Source organism: Coturnix japonica, chromosome 3, assembly GCF_054131305.1.
Source record: "Coturnix japonica strain WE chromosome 3, WE-NBRP24, whole genome shotgun sequence".
NCBI classification, from domain to species: Eukaryota; Metazoa; Chordata; class Aves; order Galliformes; family Phasianidae; genus Coturnix; species Coturnix japonica.
The window spans coordinates 104168372-104183772 of NC_140665.1; the positions used below are offsets into that span (position 1 = coordinate 104168372).

General features: G+C 44.0%; 1 protein-coding gene across 3 annotated transcripts in view; it reads right to left on the reverse strand.

Moving 5' to 3' along the window:
- Positions 1-13325, reverse strand: part of EVA1A (eva-1 homolog A, regulator of programmed cell death) — a 147119-nt gene extending 133794 nt beyond the window's left edge. The window contains exon 1 of one of the 3 annotated variants that reach the window (XM_015859942.3): positions 13018-13325. In XM_015859942.3, coding sequence (XP_015715428.2) covers positions 13018-13117 — 100 coding nt within the window. In that variant the 5' untranslated portion in view covers positions 13118-13325. The remainder of the gene's footprint in view (positions 1-13017) is intronic. The other 2 variants (XM_015859944.3, XM_085542334.1) reach the window with 2 other exon arrangements.
- Positions 13326-15401: the final 2076 nt, after the last annotated feature.

Here is a 15401-nt window from a genome sequence, read left to right on the forward strand (position 1 = left end):
CACTAGCTTTCCACATAGCCTGCTCCAGTGCTCCATTATTCTGACTGCTAGTGCGGAATGAGAGTCTTTAGCTATACCTGATCAGAATGGTATTTTAAACTGACAGCTGAAAACACAGTGGAATTGATGGGAAAGGCAACCTTTAAATAGGGATGTGCAGAAGCACTGGGCACCTGTTTGATTTATTGACAGAGTAGGCTTCGTTTAAGAAGGATAGCAAGCATATTTAATCTTCATGTCGACAGAGCGGCACTAAAGGGTAGAGAGTTATCTCAGCAACAATACTATGTCTTTAATCATCCCATTTTTCCTTGTTTTGGACACCAAAGTTTGATTCAATAACTTCAGCCTTGTATTCTTGATCCACGCTTCCGCTGCACTGCCTACTAAAGATCTGGTACTCAAGCCCTTGTTTTAAGGTGGTAATTACACAAAATTGGCAACACAAACAGGTTTTGGTTCCAGGTCAAGTAACATCAGAGAATAAGAAGGAGATATTAATTATAGAGAGTGGATAATTTCTTCCTTAGCAGCTAATCCTCCCATTTATCCTCTTCAAAGGTCAGATCCAGAAACCCAACACTCTTTCAGCATAAAGTGAATAATCTGTCCTCATGGCCCTGTGCCAGAACTCCTGGCTATGCACTGAGCTGGACTACCTAGAGGCAGAAAGCCCGTGCCACCCATTTAATGGAAACATAAACACTCGCCTTTCTTCCTGGCTACTTGAAATAGGCACCTTAACCCAATCAGAAGTAGGTACAAGTGCAATTCACTACAGCCCATTTCTGTTGTTTAGCCAAGACAAGCAATGCTTTTGTGTCTAATTATGCATTGAGAAGGGAAAACATGAGAGCTGTAAGCTTGACACAGTATAAACTAGTACAAGGCAGAACTGTGTTTAAGCAAAGATCTGCTGGGTTAGGCAATGAGATGCTCCTCTTTCCACAAGGATTTCACAATTCTAGCTTCCCAGCTATAAGTGTGGTCACTAGGATTTGAACGTATTTCAGTACAGTCTCATCCTTTTCACTACCTGCTAGGATAGTCTATGGATACAGAGGGAGAAAGCCCATGGAGAAAGAAGATAACGTTTATCAAACCTGCCAATGCAAAGCACACAAGCAGCATTGGCAGTGCTCATCACCTTCAAGTTGACACACTCCCAGCTCTTCCACTTGAAGCCATTTGCAGCCAGATGGACAAGTGAGTTGCCTTGGTTGAGGCTACTGACCTTCTGCCATTCAGACTAAATAAAACAGCAAAGTTAATGCTATTTTCCTGTAATGCATCCTAATGAGCAACAGCCTTGGAGGTACCACAGATACAGAAAGTCAGTGAGATCTTTCAGGAAAAATATCACTGGTCTTTCACTTTTCTTTGAAGAACTTGTACCCCCCCCAAGCAAGCAGACGTTTTCCGCACCTTCAAACACAAGCTCCATTTAATTTTGACTAGACTGTTGTTCACATCCCCACAGACAGCCCTTCTTCACGTGGAGGTGGATGTTCTCTTCATCCTACAGTGGGAAGGATGACCAGGCAGGCACTGGGGAAAGAGTCGTGGTGCCAAGCAGACAAGTAGCTGGAAGACTCTTTGCTACAGCCTCTTCTTTACCTCCCGAATGCATTTTCCCCCACCCAACTGCAGAACAAATCAACATTTTTGAGTGAATACCAAAATCAAACCCATCAATGTCTGTTTTAACAACTTTGAACCATCAGAAGTTTTTGCATTTTACACAGCTGGAGCATTTTTGATCACAGAGGTTCTAATGACACTCTTACTGAAAAGGAAATCTAAATCCCACAATAAAGTTATATTCCATTAGTTATTAGGAAGGAAAATCCTTCAGTGACTTTAAATGACGTAGGATCACACCCTGATTCAGTACAATATTTTGCTCTTGAATCCTGATTTAAAACCTTTGCTTCTTACCAAAAATCAAGTGAAAAACAAGGTTTCTGAACAAGAGCTAAGTCAAATCCTACTTAAGCCCTGGGATTTCAAAAAGCTCCTCAGAGGAACCAACTTCTGCAGCTGTATCTGTTGTCCAGAAAGGCAACCACAACAACATGGAAGGTGGAGGGAGCCAAATTCCAGTTCCTCAGTTGAGGTCTCTGTAAAGGAGTTATCACACAAGCCATCGCCTCAGACCTCAGGATATCAAGGCATTTTGTTGTGTTTCTTATATATGTCTACAGAAAACATAAGTATTTGTTTGTTTGGTTTTTGTGTGTGTGTAAATAAATAAATATAAAACAGGAGAAGCAAAATAGTAGGTCTCACATGAGTTGAATAAATGCATCAAGTAGATGAGGGGATGCTGCCCATAACATTTAAAAACCATATAATATCTTTTATTTAATGCAGCACAGAGTCAACAATTCTGATTCAGTTTCTCCTCACACAGACCAGACCCTCAACTTGTTAGAAAACAATGGAAACTTTTGCTTTTGATATTTAATAATAGAAAATTGTTTGGCACATGTCGGTAGTATCTTAAGCCATGTTTACCAGTTGTTGCTCTTTTACTAATCAGAAAGGGACTGGTCAGCTGGGAAAAGCAGGTGCCTGAGCAGCATCTAGCAGAGATACAGCCCAGACCTTCCTCTTATGCTGCCACAGAGTGAGAGAAGGCAGGAGAGAGATCTTCACAGACTGAGATTCTGACAGAGCCTGATCTTCACTGCAATAAACAAAAAGCCTTATTATCAAACACTATAATATTAAACACCATTAGAAGATACAATCCTGCAGCAAGAATGCCATTTATCTGAAGAGTTCTGAGTTAGTGCTTGGACCAGATGTTTGGGTTATTCCACCAGCCCCCAGCCCAGGTTTTAGACTTTTTAAAATTCCTTCCCCCCATCCTGTTTGTGTGTCAGCCTCTGCCTGCAACACTCTTCAACCTTCATCTTCTTTCCTCTTAGGAAATGCCTAGTGAACACCAGGCACTGTCACAGCCTGGTAAGTTGGCACTTTCTTGTGCTTTTCCCTCCAATAGAACTTTGAAGCCATTGGCTGCAAAGCAACCTGCACAGACTGCCAATTTATTTGGCCATTAATGAATGTTTTCTATACAGGCAACTTTCAAATTGATAAAATCCACACAGGACTAGAGGTCTGGTCTTGATTAACATGAGTGTTAAAAAAGAAATAGTATTTCTAAGCATCAATCCAAGTCTTTGAGGAAAAGAGGAAACTGTGAAGACAGTGTGCCCTACAGAACAAAGACTTTATCAGCCTCTTCTGAAAGAATTCTTGCATCAGTCATGCAAATACAGTAAATTAGCGTTAGTGTTATTACCTTAGTCATTAACTTGAGGATGCTTTCTCACTGTCCAAAATGCTAAAAATAAAAACAGAAGAGCAGGCCCAGATGAATCCCACAGGCCTGCAACCAACTGTGTCATCACGAAATCAAGATTTTAGCTCAGAGAAATCACATGCATTGCCTCTTGCTGCAGCTTTTGTTCTTCAGAGCTACTGTGGCTCTCCTTCCTTCCTTCCACATTAGTAGAGTCACTATGATAAGCCATCTGGCACATCAAATTTTATCTTTAGATTTCATTATCCAACCCATTGACTTGAATGCCTCCTCCCATTGACTAATGAGATTAGCCCATCACCTCCTAACTCCTAATTTATACCTAGTCGGCTTTACAGCACCCAAGAAAACAAATCTCTGTGTTGTTTCAGAATGAATGAACGTCATTCTGCTCTTAGAACAAAGCACAGCATTTATAATAGGAGACAGGTGCATCAAAACAATTAATGAATGCTCTCAGGCTGTAAAATAGAAACAGAAAATACAAAAACAAACGCACTAGTCTCAAACCACTGATGTCTGTATTCTCATTCCTGGGGCTTGTTTAACACTATCAGAGCAGTGCATGGAGTTTTACCTAGCATTCCTCATGAGAGGAGAGCAAGGCTAGCAATTCACTGCATGTTACCTGAAAGGACACTGGCAGAGGGTGGTGTTCTAGTTCTATGTCCTGTCACTCTGCTAAGAAGCTTCCTCCAAAAAGTGTCATAAAAAGGCACAAAGAAGGAGTTACAGAAAGAAGTCCGTTGCATATCAGTGCTGTTAATAAAATATGGCACAGGAGAAGGTCCTGGAAGTCGGGATGCCAGCTCTGCTACTCTCCAGTTCTGTAATTCTGAGCAGGATCTGTTTAGTCTAAGCTGCCTGGGCCCTCTTTTGGTGAATGGAGACAAACTAGCAGTCCTGGTATGCTGCTCACCTCCAGACGTAGATGAAATGAAAGTCAGATTGCATTCCTACAAGTCCAAAGGAACAGTTTAGGTGAGATGAAAGTGCCTTTCATACAGTTAAATGAAATCAAATCCCACAGTCTGAGACTTGGTTTCTCCATCTGCAAAATGCTATTGATATTTATGCTCTACGGTAAGACCTGTACAGCCATGTTGTACAACTATGAATTACTCTTGATAAACTTATTCAGTGTGCTTTAATGTGATACTTTAAGACCTGCAGTAAATTCAGAACTAGAGGAAAAAGAGAGAGGAAACATTATGGCTTTCAAGTAAAGTCAGAAAATTCAAAGTTACAAACAAAAAGTACCTGACCCTTCCTGTCTTGAAGGCAAATCAAGCCTCCAAGGAGTTTTACCTATCTCTACCTTTCTGCTGAAGGTTTTAAAGTTTCCAGAGCAGTTCTAAAAGCCTCATTAGAAATATCAATAATGATTTATCACCAAAGCAGTAGCATGAACAAGCCAGAGAGAGAACAAAACAGTCTCCACCAGAGCACTCAGACTGCAGAGAGCTTTCTGCATGCCTGAGCTTCAGGGGTCTGGATGCTCCCCAGAGATGGCCAAGCATGATTCACATGGGGAGCATCATGGGAGAGAATGTCTCTCTGTGTGCCTCATTTCCCATGTACTCAATTTCTATTTAAGTACAGCATCGGACACATTTCCCTGCCTCTCCCCACCACATTCTCTTGGGACAAGTGTGCCTTCCACACACTGCACACCTGAACTGTGCATACCATAGCAGCTGGAACACAGCCAGACTTGGTTGCCAATGGAGCCAGGCACCATTTACATGACAGCTTCTCTACAGTGCAAATCAGGCCCATTGTTACCTATGCAAAAAAAAAGCCCTAAATGAAAAGTTCCTGTCCCTTGACAGCCACCCCTTCCAGAGCAGAGAAGGGTCTAAACCAAACTCTCACCTCAACAACACCACACCAAACGTTTGTGCAAAAAGCATCAGGCTCTCTCCACATTTCAGTGCTGCCATCAAGCCAATGATGTAGGGCTGGAATGGAGGCAGCTCTGATCTCCTCCAGAAAACACAAGAAAATGGTCTAACAAGTCCCAAGGGTTCACTGATTTAGTCGCCTCCCTCTTTATCAATCATTTTGTAGCTCAAGCCGCTTTGGCCAACAGACACAGAGCTGCCCCTCTGTACTAATCCACAACACTGACAAAGCCAAGAGGGGCTTTAAAAGGCATTCAGCAGGCACAAATACTTGGACCACACACTTCCCAAGGTACTAACAGCAAATGCTCCTGCTACACTTAAATGATGGCAAACCTCATGAACGCAGACAAACCAACTGTATACTCCTTTTGGGTTTACCCTTAACCTAAGTAACTGAAGAACCACTGCATAGTCAGATGCACCTGTCCCCTGCCACCTCCATTCACAGACAAAAGCTGGTGTTATTTCATGCTGCATTAATTCCCTTCTGCAAGATAAACAAGCAGGTCCATGCCTGTCAACCAGTACCTCCACTTATTTCTTATCCTCCTACCAATTATTTCTGCACTGTATGGGGAAATATTTCATGCTAGAAAGTTTTCAAAGGCAGCACTACTCACTAATGAGGTAGCTGACTTCAGGAGATCTAAGGGTTGTGGCTCTCATTTGCTCTATGATATTTCAATTCATTGAATGAAATTCGTATGTCCCTCATTCCACTCTCCTTTCTCCCCCCCCAGCTACAGCAGCTCAAGTTACCACCTATCAGCCCAGCTGTACTACATGCAAGTCTAAAGCCTTTGCAAAAAAAACAGCAAATATGCAAAGTCAGTGCCAGAAGTAGCATCTGCCACAGAGCAACCTTAATATCAGCACATTGGAGAAAACAATACAGGATCACAGCTGAGCCCACACATTGTAGCCACAGAACGTAGGCCACCCCAACCCACAGAATGATACAGCAGTAAAAGTCTCCAGTGTCGCGTTTGTTTTTATATTTACTTGTTGGAGTAAAAGCCCATTTTAAACCCTTGAGGTAATATAACACATGTTGAAACATAGTTTCTGTTTGTGGTTGTGCTGCTATCTGTAAGCAAATGAAAATAAAACAATCACACAGGGGGTCTCTGAGCAGGAGGTCTGAATGGTACCTGATTCTGCTGCTTATTGAAGAGGGACCTCACCCATCATAGGGGTAACGGAACCAATACAAACACAGAATCACAGAATGTCAGGGATTGGAAGGGACCTCAAAAGATCATTTAGTCTAATCCCCCTGCAGGAGCAGGAACACCTGGACCAGGTCACACAGGAGTGTCTGGGCAGGGTTTGAATGTCTCCAGAGAAGGAGATCCCACAACCTCTCTGGGCAGCCTGTTCCAGTGTTCTGTTACCCTTACTGTGATGAAGTTTTTCTCCTGTGTTCCAGCTTGTACCCACTGCCCCTTGTGCTATCATTGGACGTCACCGAGAAGAGCCTGGCTCATCCTCCTGACACTCACCCTTTACATATTTATAAATACTAATGAGGTCACCCCTCAGTCTCTCCTTCCCTGTGCACAGGTGACAAAGAAGGCCAATGGCATCCTGGCTTGTATCAGGAATGGTGTGGTGAGCAGGACTAGGGAAGTCATCCTGCCCCTGTACTCAGCATTAGTGAGGCCTCATCTCAAGTACTGTGTTCAGTTATGGGCACCTCAGTACAGGAAAGACATGGAGGTACTGGTGCAGGTCCAGAGAAAGGCAACGAGGCTTGTGAAGGGCTTAGAAAATCAACCCTATGAGGAGAGGCTGAGGGAGCTGGGGCTGTTTAGTCTGATGAAAAGGAGACCTTATCACTCTCTTCCAGTATCTGAAGGGTGCTTACAGTGAGAGCAGGGCTGGTCTCTTCTCACTGTTGACAAGTGACAGGACGAGGGGAAATGGCTTCAAGTTGTGCCAGGGCAAGTTTAGGTTGGATATTAGGAAACACTTCTTTACAGAAAGGGTAGTTAAGTACTGGAACAGGCTCCTCAGGGATATGATTTAGCAGAGGGTTTTTAGAGTTAGCTTACTATGGTTAGGCTGCGGTTGGACTTAATGACCTTCAAGGTCTTTTCCAACCTGGGTAATTCTTTGATTCTATGATTCTCCAAATAAAGAGACCCAGCTCCCTCAGATCTGTAGTCCCCCAGGTTCTCCTTATGACCCTTCTTGTTTATGGGAATTTCTTCACTAGCAGATTTAATCAGCAAGATCAGTGGAGATTGACTTCCACACACCCTAGATAACCCTCGGAAAGTAAGCAAAACTGTCTTACAGCAAGGCAGGACTGGAGTCTTGCCGGTCTGGGCCATCAGTGAGATGCAAACTCTCAAGGACACAAGAAATCTCACACTATCTCACCAAATGATGCATTAGTAAGGCACTGGAACAAGTAGTCAAGGGACATCCCCAGTCTGGGGAGCCCCCATCCCCAGAGGTGTTCAAAAACTGTGAAAATGTGGCACTAAGGGACATGGTTCAGTGAGCATGGTGGGACTGGGATGGACTTTGTGATCTTAGAGGTCTTTTCCTATCTGTATGATTCTATAACTCTAAATCAACCTGACCAAAAATCCTCTAAACTACTTAGAGCAGCACGATTAGGCATGTTTCCACAAGCAGCCACATACCTGCCAAGGGACAGAAAATGACTAAATTAACAAAGGCCTTAAGTATGTAAATAAAACAAAATAACAAGGACACAAAGAAAAATAAAACTATGCATGCACAAACAGCCAATCTCAAGCAAAATACAAGCAGTCCTGGTGTTGGCTATTGAGATCACTGTGCATCCATGTAAGTGTAGCACAAGCCAACTTCCAGTTCTTAACCAGGCTCTTTGAGAGATCAAACCATACTTAAATCAGCATCAGCAAAAGGATCAGCCAATATACTAAGTACAAAACTGTAGGGTTATTCAGCCCACTCACCCTCCCAAAAACAAACCCCAAGTTCATTCTGCACCCCCACAGCATAAATTATTTTAGCACTGCACTCAGTTCAGAAAGGATATATTAAAATTCCCACTTTTTTTTTTTTACTTGAACAAACCATTTATCTTTTATGAAACTTGCTCTCAGAGAGTCTCGAGTTAGCAAACTCATTTTACCAGAAGACAAATATTTGCTTTAATTTTGCAGGACTTTTGTCCCCAGTAACACACAGACATAGGAGGAACACTGCAAAAACATTTTCCTAGAATAGAGGAAAAGTCATTAATTCGTATGTCATTGCAAGTTGTTAATAGTTGTTAATATGAAAGTGTTTCTGGTACTGATAAAAATTTCCATTACTGGATCACCTTCTATCCCATAGCATTTAGTATTTAGACACTGCCAGTCACCAATGTACTTTGGGATTCTTAAGTACTCAGCCCCTGCTGACAGCTTCAGTGTTAGAACAGTGGATTTCCACATGATGTGAGCGCATCACAAGGGCTCTTGAACACAGCATACCAAGGCCTGAAATCATCACAGAATGGTGTGTGTTGAAAGAGCCCATTCAGTTCCTCCAGCTGAGGAAGAGAGCAGTCATCTGGGCTGAGGCCTGTCCAACCACAGCACTCAGTCCTGCACCTTGCAGACATCCAGAGGTGCTCTGGGTTTGTCTCAAAGCGAAGGCTGAAACACACCTATTTGCCCTTACAGTCAACAGCACAAACCTTATTGCTGTGTAACAACTACACTGGAAAGAAATTCTATCTGCCTTTCTCCTGAAAATCCCCCTTTTACAGCCCACGCCTTTTAACACACAGCATCCTTCTTGGAACCATGGACTCAATAGCACTCCAAAACCAATATCCGAGTCCAACTAAGATCCTTCAAAAAGATGCTAACATGTAGATTTTGGTGATAATTTGATGAATGGATATGTTGAACAAATTGCTTTTACTGTGTGTCAATAAAAACACAATCAAAGCTATTTTGATGCCTAGAAACCCAAGTCTTTGGCATGGCTTCCTATGGTGGCTTTTCTGAGGTCTGCAAATGGTTAAGCTCACAATAAAGACTTCTCTACACTGAAGCAATAGTGAAGGAATCCTTCTCCACTAACATGATACTGATGGAAATCAAGTAGATCCAATGCCGCTGCTGTTCTGTCCAGCTTACCTGAAATGAGCTAACGAGCAGGAAGGTTCCTGCAGGAATGGATAGAACCACAGCAGCCACATAATCACAATGCCTAATTCCCTGTGGACATTAAACTAGAAATTAAATGGCCACCAGCCAACATGGGTTTGCATGATTCATATGTAGTGAAAGAAACCCTGTGGCTGGAATTAGAGATAACACATAGGATGTGAGCAAAACTTGTTGACTAAACTTTCAATGCCCAGCACCAAGATGAGTTTTAGCCCTATTTTCATTAACACCATGAATGACCTCTGAGTACTGTAAACAAATCAGCAGCTTCCAGGGCCTACACAGAGCAGCAGTAGCAAGAAAAGCCACTGACTTCCTTGTCTTGGACTCCCACCAAAAACAAAACAGGGCTAAAACAAAGCTAAAATGAAGCTTTATCTACCAGCAGGGATTTCAGAGTTCATTGCAGGAAATGAGATTAGGATTGAGGGTGTTACTTTTAAGGCACAGAGTGTTGAAAGACCAGCCCCTTACCCACACCGCATCACAGACCTCAAGCCTCACCGTGAACATAAGGACGTACATGACACACCATGACACTGAGTCCTGAGCCTTCAAACACTCCTAAGCACAAGAAGCAATCACAAGGAGATTAGACCATTAGAACAAGAAGCCACAGAGAGAAAAGTGAAGGCGTTTTTTGAGTAGCAGCTACAAAGTGCCTGATTACTCCACTTGCTCCCACAAGACTTGCTTCCTACACCCGCCCCCCCCCCCCCCCCCCCCCCCCTTGCAGACAATGTTTAAATAACTACTGAAGAGAACAATTCCAAAACTCTTCACATAGTTCAAATACTTCACCTAGAAGGAATTTTGATTCTTACATCTCAGACTGCACCAGTCCTCAGCACAACACACACGTTTACACCGTGGTGCCTGAATTGTGCACACAGAAGGCATGGAGCTGCAGAGCTGCTCATGGGCCTGGGACTACAACAAGGAGATGTGCCAGCTCTGAGTATGTTTTCCTCTGAAAAATGCCATGCTGGTCCTCCTCTTACTCTTTTAAAGTGCCTTTCCATAGCCTACATGAAAAAGAAGTCCTCCTGCAGCCAAGAGACACGTACCTGAAAACCTATGTTGCTTCTTTCCAGGACTGGAGCTCCAGAAAACCTTGCCCCAGAGAGACCACATTAGTAACAGCAGCTGCCCCCCAGCAGTACTCAGTCAAACCAAGCAGAGAAGCTGTGCGGCTGAATGAGGTATACAGGGTTTTAGAAACATCATTCTCCAAAGAGCATCAGTTGCTCTCTGTTACAGTACTGCTATTTGAAACCTGGAAAAGCCTTTCCATCCCAGAGAGCCATATCATCTCCTTCCAACAACTGGGCTGCAGCCAAACTACTGCAGAAACCTTCCAAGAGAATAGATCAAGCCTTGCATTCCTCAGCAGTGATACTCAATAAAAATCCATTCATCTCCTTGGGATGCAGACAATTCATGTCTCAGATGAGCATCCTTTGTGTAGGGTGGCAGGGTTGTATTTGTTTCCCCGAAGACCTTCAACTGCTCAAACGCAGCCATAACAGAGATGAACTCTGAAAGCCCAGAAGTACAGGAAAAGCAAATGGCCAGGAACCATTACAGCCAAATTATGCTACAAGACTTTCCCTTTCTTTCTAACACCTGGCAATCCTTGTATAGGGGTAACAGTAGCAAAAAGAAGTGTTCCATCATATAGAAAGAATTAACAGGCTGCACCATTGCTGCTCAAGCTCTCAGCACTGATCTCTGCAAAATGTTTTGGGGAAACATAATGCAATTTGGAAAATGCTGCATCTTTCACTACCCCTTTTCATCTTGCTTTTCATCAACGTAACTTCTGAATGCCTAAAACTCTAACAGAACCACCACTGCAGGTACAACCCTTTCCTGTAGCAGAACACGTTTCCTGTCCCAGAAGGTACAGTTAGTTCAACAAGACTGGGGACGTTTGCCAAGTTTGCTATTAGGAAACTTGCTTGGATCGGATGAAGATTTCAGCCATTGTAGAAACACACTGCAGACTATGCTGTAGGGCTCACAGACCTTGCGTCAGAGTACAGCCACTCAATGCAGTTACACAAAATTTACAGTTACACCCCTCATCACACATCATGACCACACAGATGGATGTTAAAATTGTTTTTGAAACGACAGCATCTATCCCCACTGTCAGCACCACCAAGGCCAAATGAATGAGCACTTACGGCACTGGTTAAATGACACACACACAGTGCTAAGTTCTCTTGCTCTGGGACATTTTTGCACACCTTAATGTTTATCAGTTGGCCTGTTGGGGAAGAACTGTGTCTGTATTGTAGAAGGACCAATACTTCCATTACAGCTTTTGCTGCTGTCCTGCTCACCACTCCACACATCCCTCCTGCGCTAATTTCACTGCAATAAGGAGCACAGAGAAAGCTCATTGTTAAGAAAGGAGGGGAAAAAAATGCAAGCTTATTTCCATTCAGAGGCAGATCTGCTTTGAATGGCAGCCCCCACATCTGACCTGCATCTGAACAGGACTTAATCACAAGCAAGACAGCCCCCTTCAATTCCCACTAGAGGTTTTCTAACTACCGTATATATTTCCCCCCCACGTCTACCACAAGCTCCTTTCTAACATAAGTCTCTGAGCTACACACAGGCTACACAGCACCCCCAGGAAACCAACAACAGTGCTGCAATGTGCTGAGCCCACAGTCTGGTGAGATTCAGCTCTTGGTAATGAATGTTTTCATTAGCAAAATATATTTGTCAGCTTTTATACGTTACAGCAATTTTACAGCACTCACCTAAATGACACACCAGACTTGACACACAGTCACAAAATTCAAGGAGATATCCCAAAGGCAAAGTGACCCCACCAGTCATTCCTGAGCAAAACAATCTCCACTGCTCACAGGAGACCCAGAATGTTTCTCTTACCCATACGCACATTCACAAGGAATAGAAAGCTAATTTTAAAGTGACTGATTCAGTTGTATACAGTTATAAAAACTATATGGGACTTCACACCTTCAAAGCACCGTGTGTTTAACTGTTGTGCACAAAAAAACCCCAAACCATTATAAACATTTTTAATTTCCTATTGCACAATTAAATTGGAATTGGGACACTTTATCATAGTTTAAGCCAACACGGGATCAGAATGTCATTTATTCTACACATCCAATACCTCCTTGTTTCCTGAGCTTCGGAAGCACTTGGAACAGTCAGGAACTGTATGTTAAAAGCAAAAGAATCCGGCCCATTACAAAAGGCAAAGATCAGGGAAGACCGAAGTGTTATAGGCAACATTGTCCCAACTCCTAAATCTCACTTTTCACAGAGAAACACAGCACAAAAACTGCTACAAACAGAAATTAACATTATCCCCTTCTCGTTCCCAAAGTTACTCAGTTCTAACTCATCCGAAGCAGTTTTACTAAGGGTTATTGAGACAGGATTTTAACAAACTCAAAATCCTCTTACGGGAGATCCTTTTCATCAGATTACTTTAAAAGGATTAAAACTGCTCCCCGCGCAACTATCCCTGCTCTGCTCCCAAGTGCTCTCCTTGCGCTGTTCCCCCGCGCTGTAACAGGAGCTCCCAGCAGCCGGCCAGGAGGGATCAGCACTTCTCCCCTACCTGAGAAGTCTGCAGAAGTCTTAGCAAAGTTGCTGAAAGCTGTCAAGCACATCAGTCCTACGAGAAAAGTGGAGGTGGGAGACACATCTGGGCAGCACATTCTTAATTATCCTCACGGCTTATTTTCTTCCAGGGAGAAGGAAAGCACTTTCTACCCCAATTCAACGCTCATTGCCCGGAGAAAACTATTAGTCCCATTGCTTGGAAGGATCACAGCCAACAGCCAGGAAGAAAAAGCAGCCGCGCGCAGAGCCCCCCCCACATCCCCCTTTGGAGTGAATGAATCGCACAGGGTGAGGCTGGAGAATGACGCCAGCCCACCTGAGTCCTGGCGGCAGACCCAGGGTCCTAAAGGCCACCCCTCCGCCCCGCTCGCTGCGAGCTCCCAACATGCGGCTGTCCCGCAGGACCTCGAGGGATAAGGGCTATGGGGGAGGGCTCTGGGGGCTGATGGAGAGAAGCCTGGTTGCTGTTACATGCGACTCTTCTCTCCCTGCAGAGGGACAGAAGGACAGGGAGTATTTTCAAAGCAGGGAGCCCAAAACAAAGTGTTTGAATATACACGGATTTCTGGAGTGGTGGCACTTGCAGCTGCTGCTGATCATGAGCAGCAGTGTTCTGCCAGGCTGGTGGCAGGGCAGCTCTTTGGTTATGACCAGTGTTACAGCTGATCCCATTGGGGATACTTGGCACTGGCCCTGGGATCAAACCTTCTTGGATCTCATCACAACAGGTGCCAGCCCACTTATCCAAAACGCTGCTTCCTTTTGACAGCAGCCAGCCACACCAGGATCCATCTGTCCCAGTGCATGCCCCTTCGCTCCCTCAAATTCAACAGGTTTTGATACAGGCCTGTCACATTCAGACCAAGAGACTTGTCTCCTGCCACAACAGATGCTTTAATCAAGTACCATAGCATTGAGGCTGACCCCAGCACTGCTCAGCCTACAGAGCTAAGAGACAGCTTTGGTTCACCTGAAAGCATGCTCAGTACTTGATCTTGCCTGATCTCCATCTGCATCCACATAGCACCAAGCCAGCCAGCCTGGCGTGAAAGACTCAAGCTCCGGAGAAATCAAGGACTGGTAGAGACCCTGCTTTCCTCGAGTTAAAGAGTTTCCTCTTGGGCTTTGGTCATCTTGGAGATCTTTGACTCTGGTCATCAGCACTAGCTGCATCTTTGGTGTAGGCTTTGCATATAAATAATGGACATGGCCAATATATATAAGCTAGAAAAAACTGATGGTGCAAAGAGCAGGTGGATAGGTTTGATGGGCAAAACCTAAAGCAGCAATTGGCAGCGTGCCTGCACACATAAACAAACAGAACAGCACTTCATAGGGCTGCTGGGGACGAGGAGATAGAGCTGCATCTTTATCCTGCAAAAACAACTTGAGCAGAAACAACCAAGGAAAACCACAACCGGCTTTTACTCCTCTGTCCACAAAGAATTTAGCCAAACATCCCAAAAACATTCACCTTAGAGCTGAAAAAAAAAATATAAGAGACTTCAGACCAAACATCACTTCACACCCCACCCCACCCCCCCAGTGCTGCATGCCTTTGTAAAGGTTTGTTATGCTGAAATTTCCAACAGTGTTCCAGCTGTTCTCAGATGAGAATCAGACTGGCTGCCAGACTACACATGAAAGATGTTTTCAAGAGCACTGCTATGAATATCAGTTTAATCGTTCCCACAAGAAACTCTTCCCAACCTGGTCCATGAGCTAAAAATCAAACTGAAAGGGGTCTGTAATGCCGTGGCCTTGTTTGCCTTTTGTCTATACAGCTGCTTGCTTGAGTTTCAGCAGCAGCAGCATGGATGAAGGTAGTGTGGGACACCCTGAGTTTGAGTCCTGTCCATGCCCTGTCCATGCCCTGTCCACCCAGACCACACAAACAAAGGGCTGGTCAGACTCAAACTGCACCCAAGTAACCCTCCTTCCCACAAGCAGCTCTTTGTACCTCAAAGATCTACAGCAAAGACACAGATTGGGCAGCTCCCAAGGACAACGGTGGGTCTGATAGCACAGATGTACCCCAGGGTCTCTCAGGCTTTCATCAGTCCAGCACATCCAATTAGTTGGTGCCTTGTGTATGAGGTGCTATTGAATTTATCACTATACTAGAACTACAGGGATTTGGAGTCATCTTCATACTCCACTACAAGTAACAAAGATTTCAAAGATCAGAGTCCCTCAGTTATGAATTAGACTCTCACTTTTCTCACGCTTCTTCCTTCTTGCCTGTTTGGACGTTGATCTGAGATTTCTTTCTACATAACAGCACCCAGCTGAGACCTTCAGGACCTAATGCTGTTTTCTTACACCTCTAAGAAGAAAATTCTCCCACTCGTCATAACTCACTAGTCTTCTCTAAGAGCT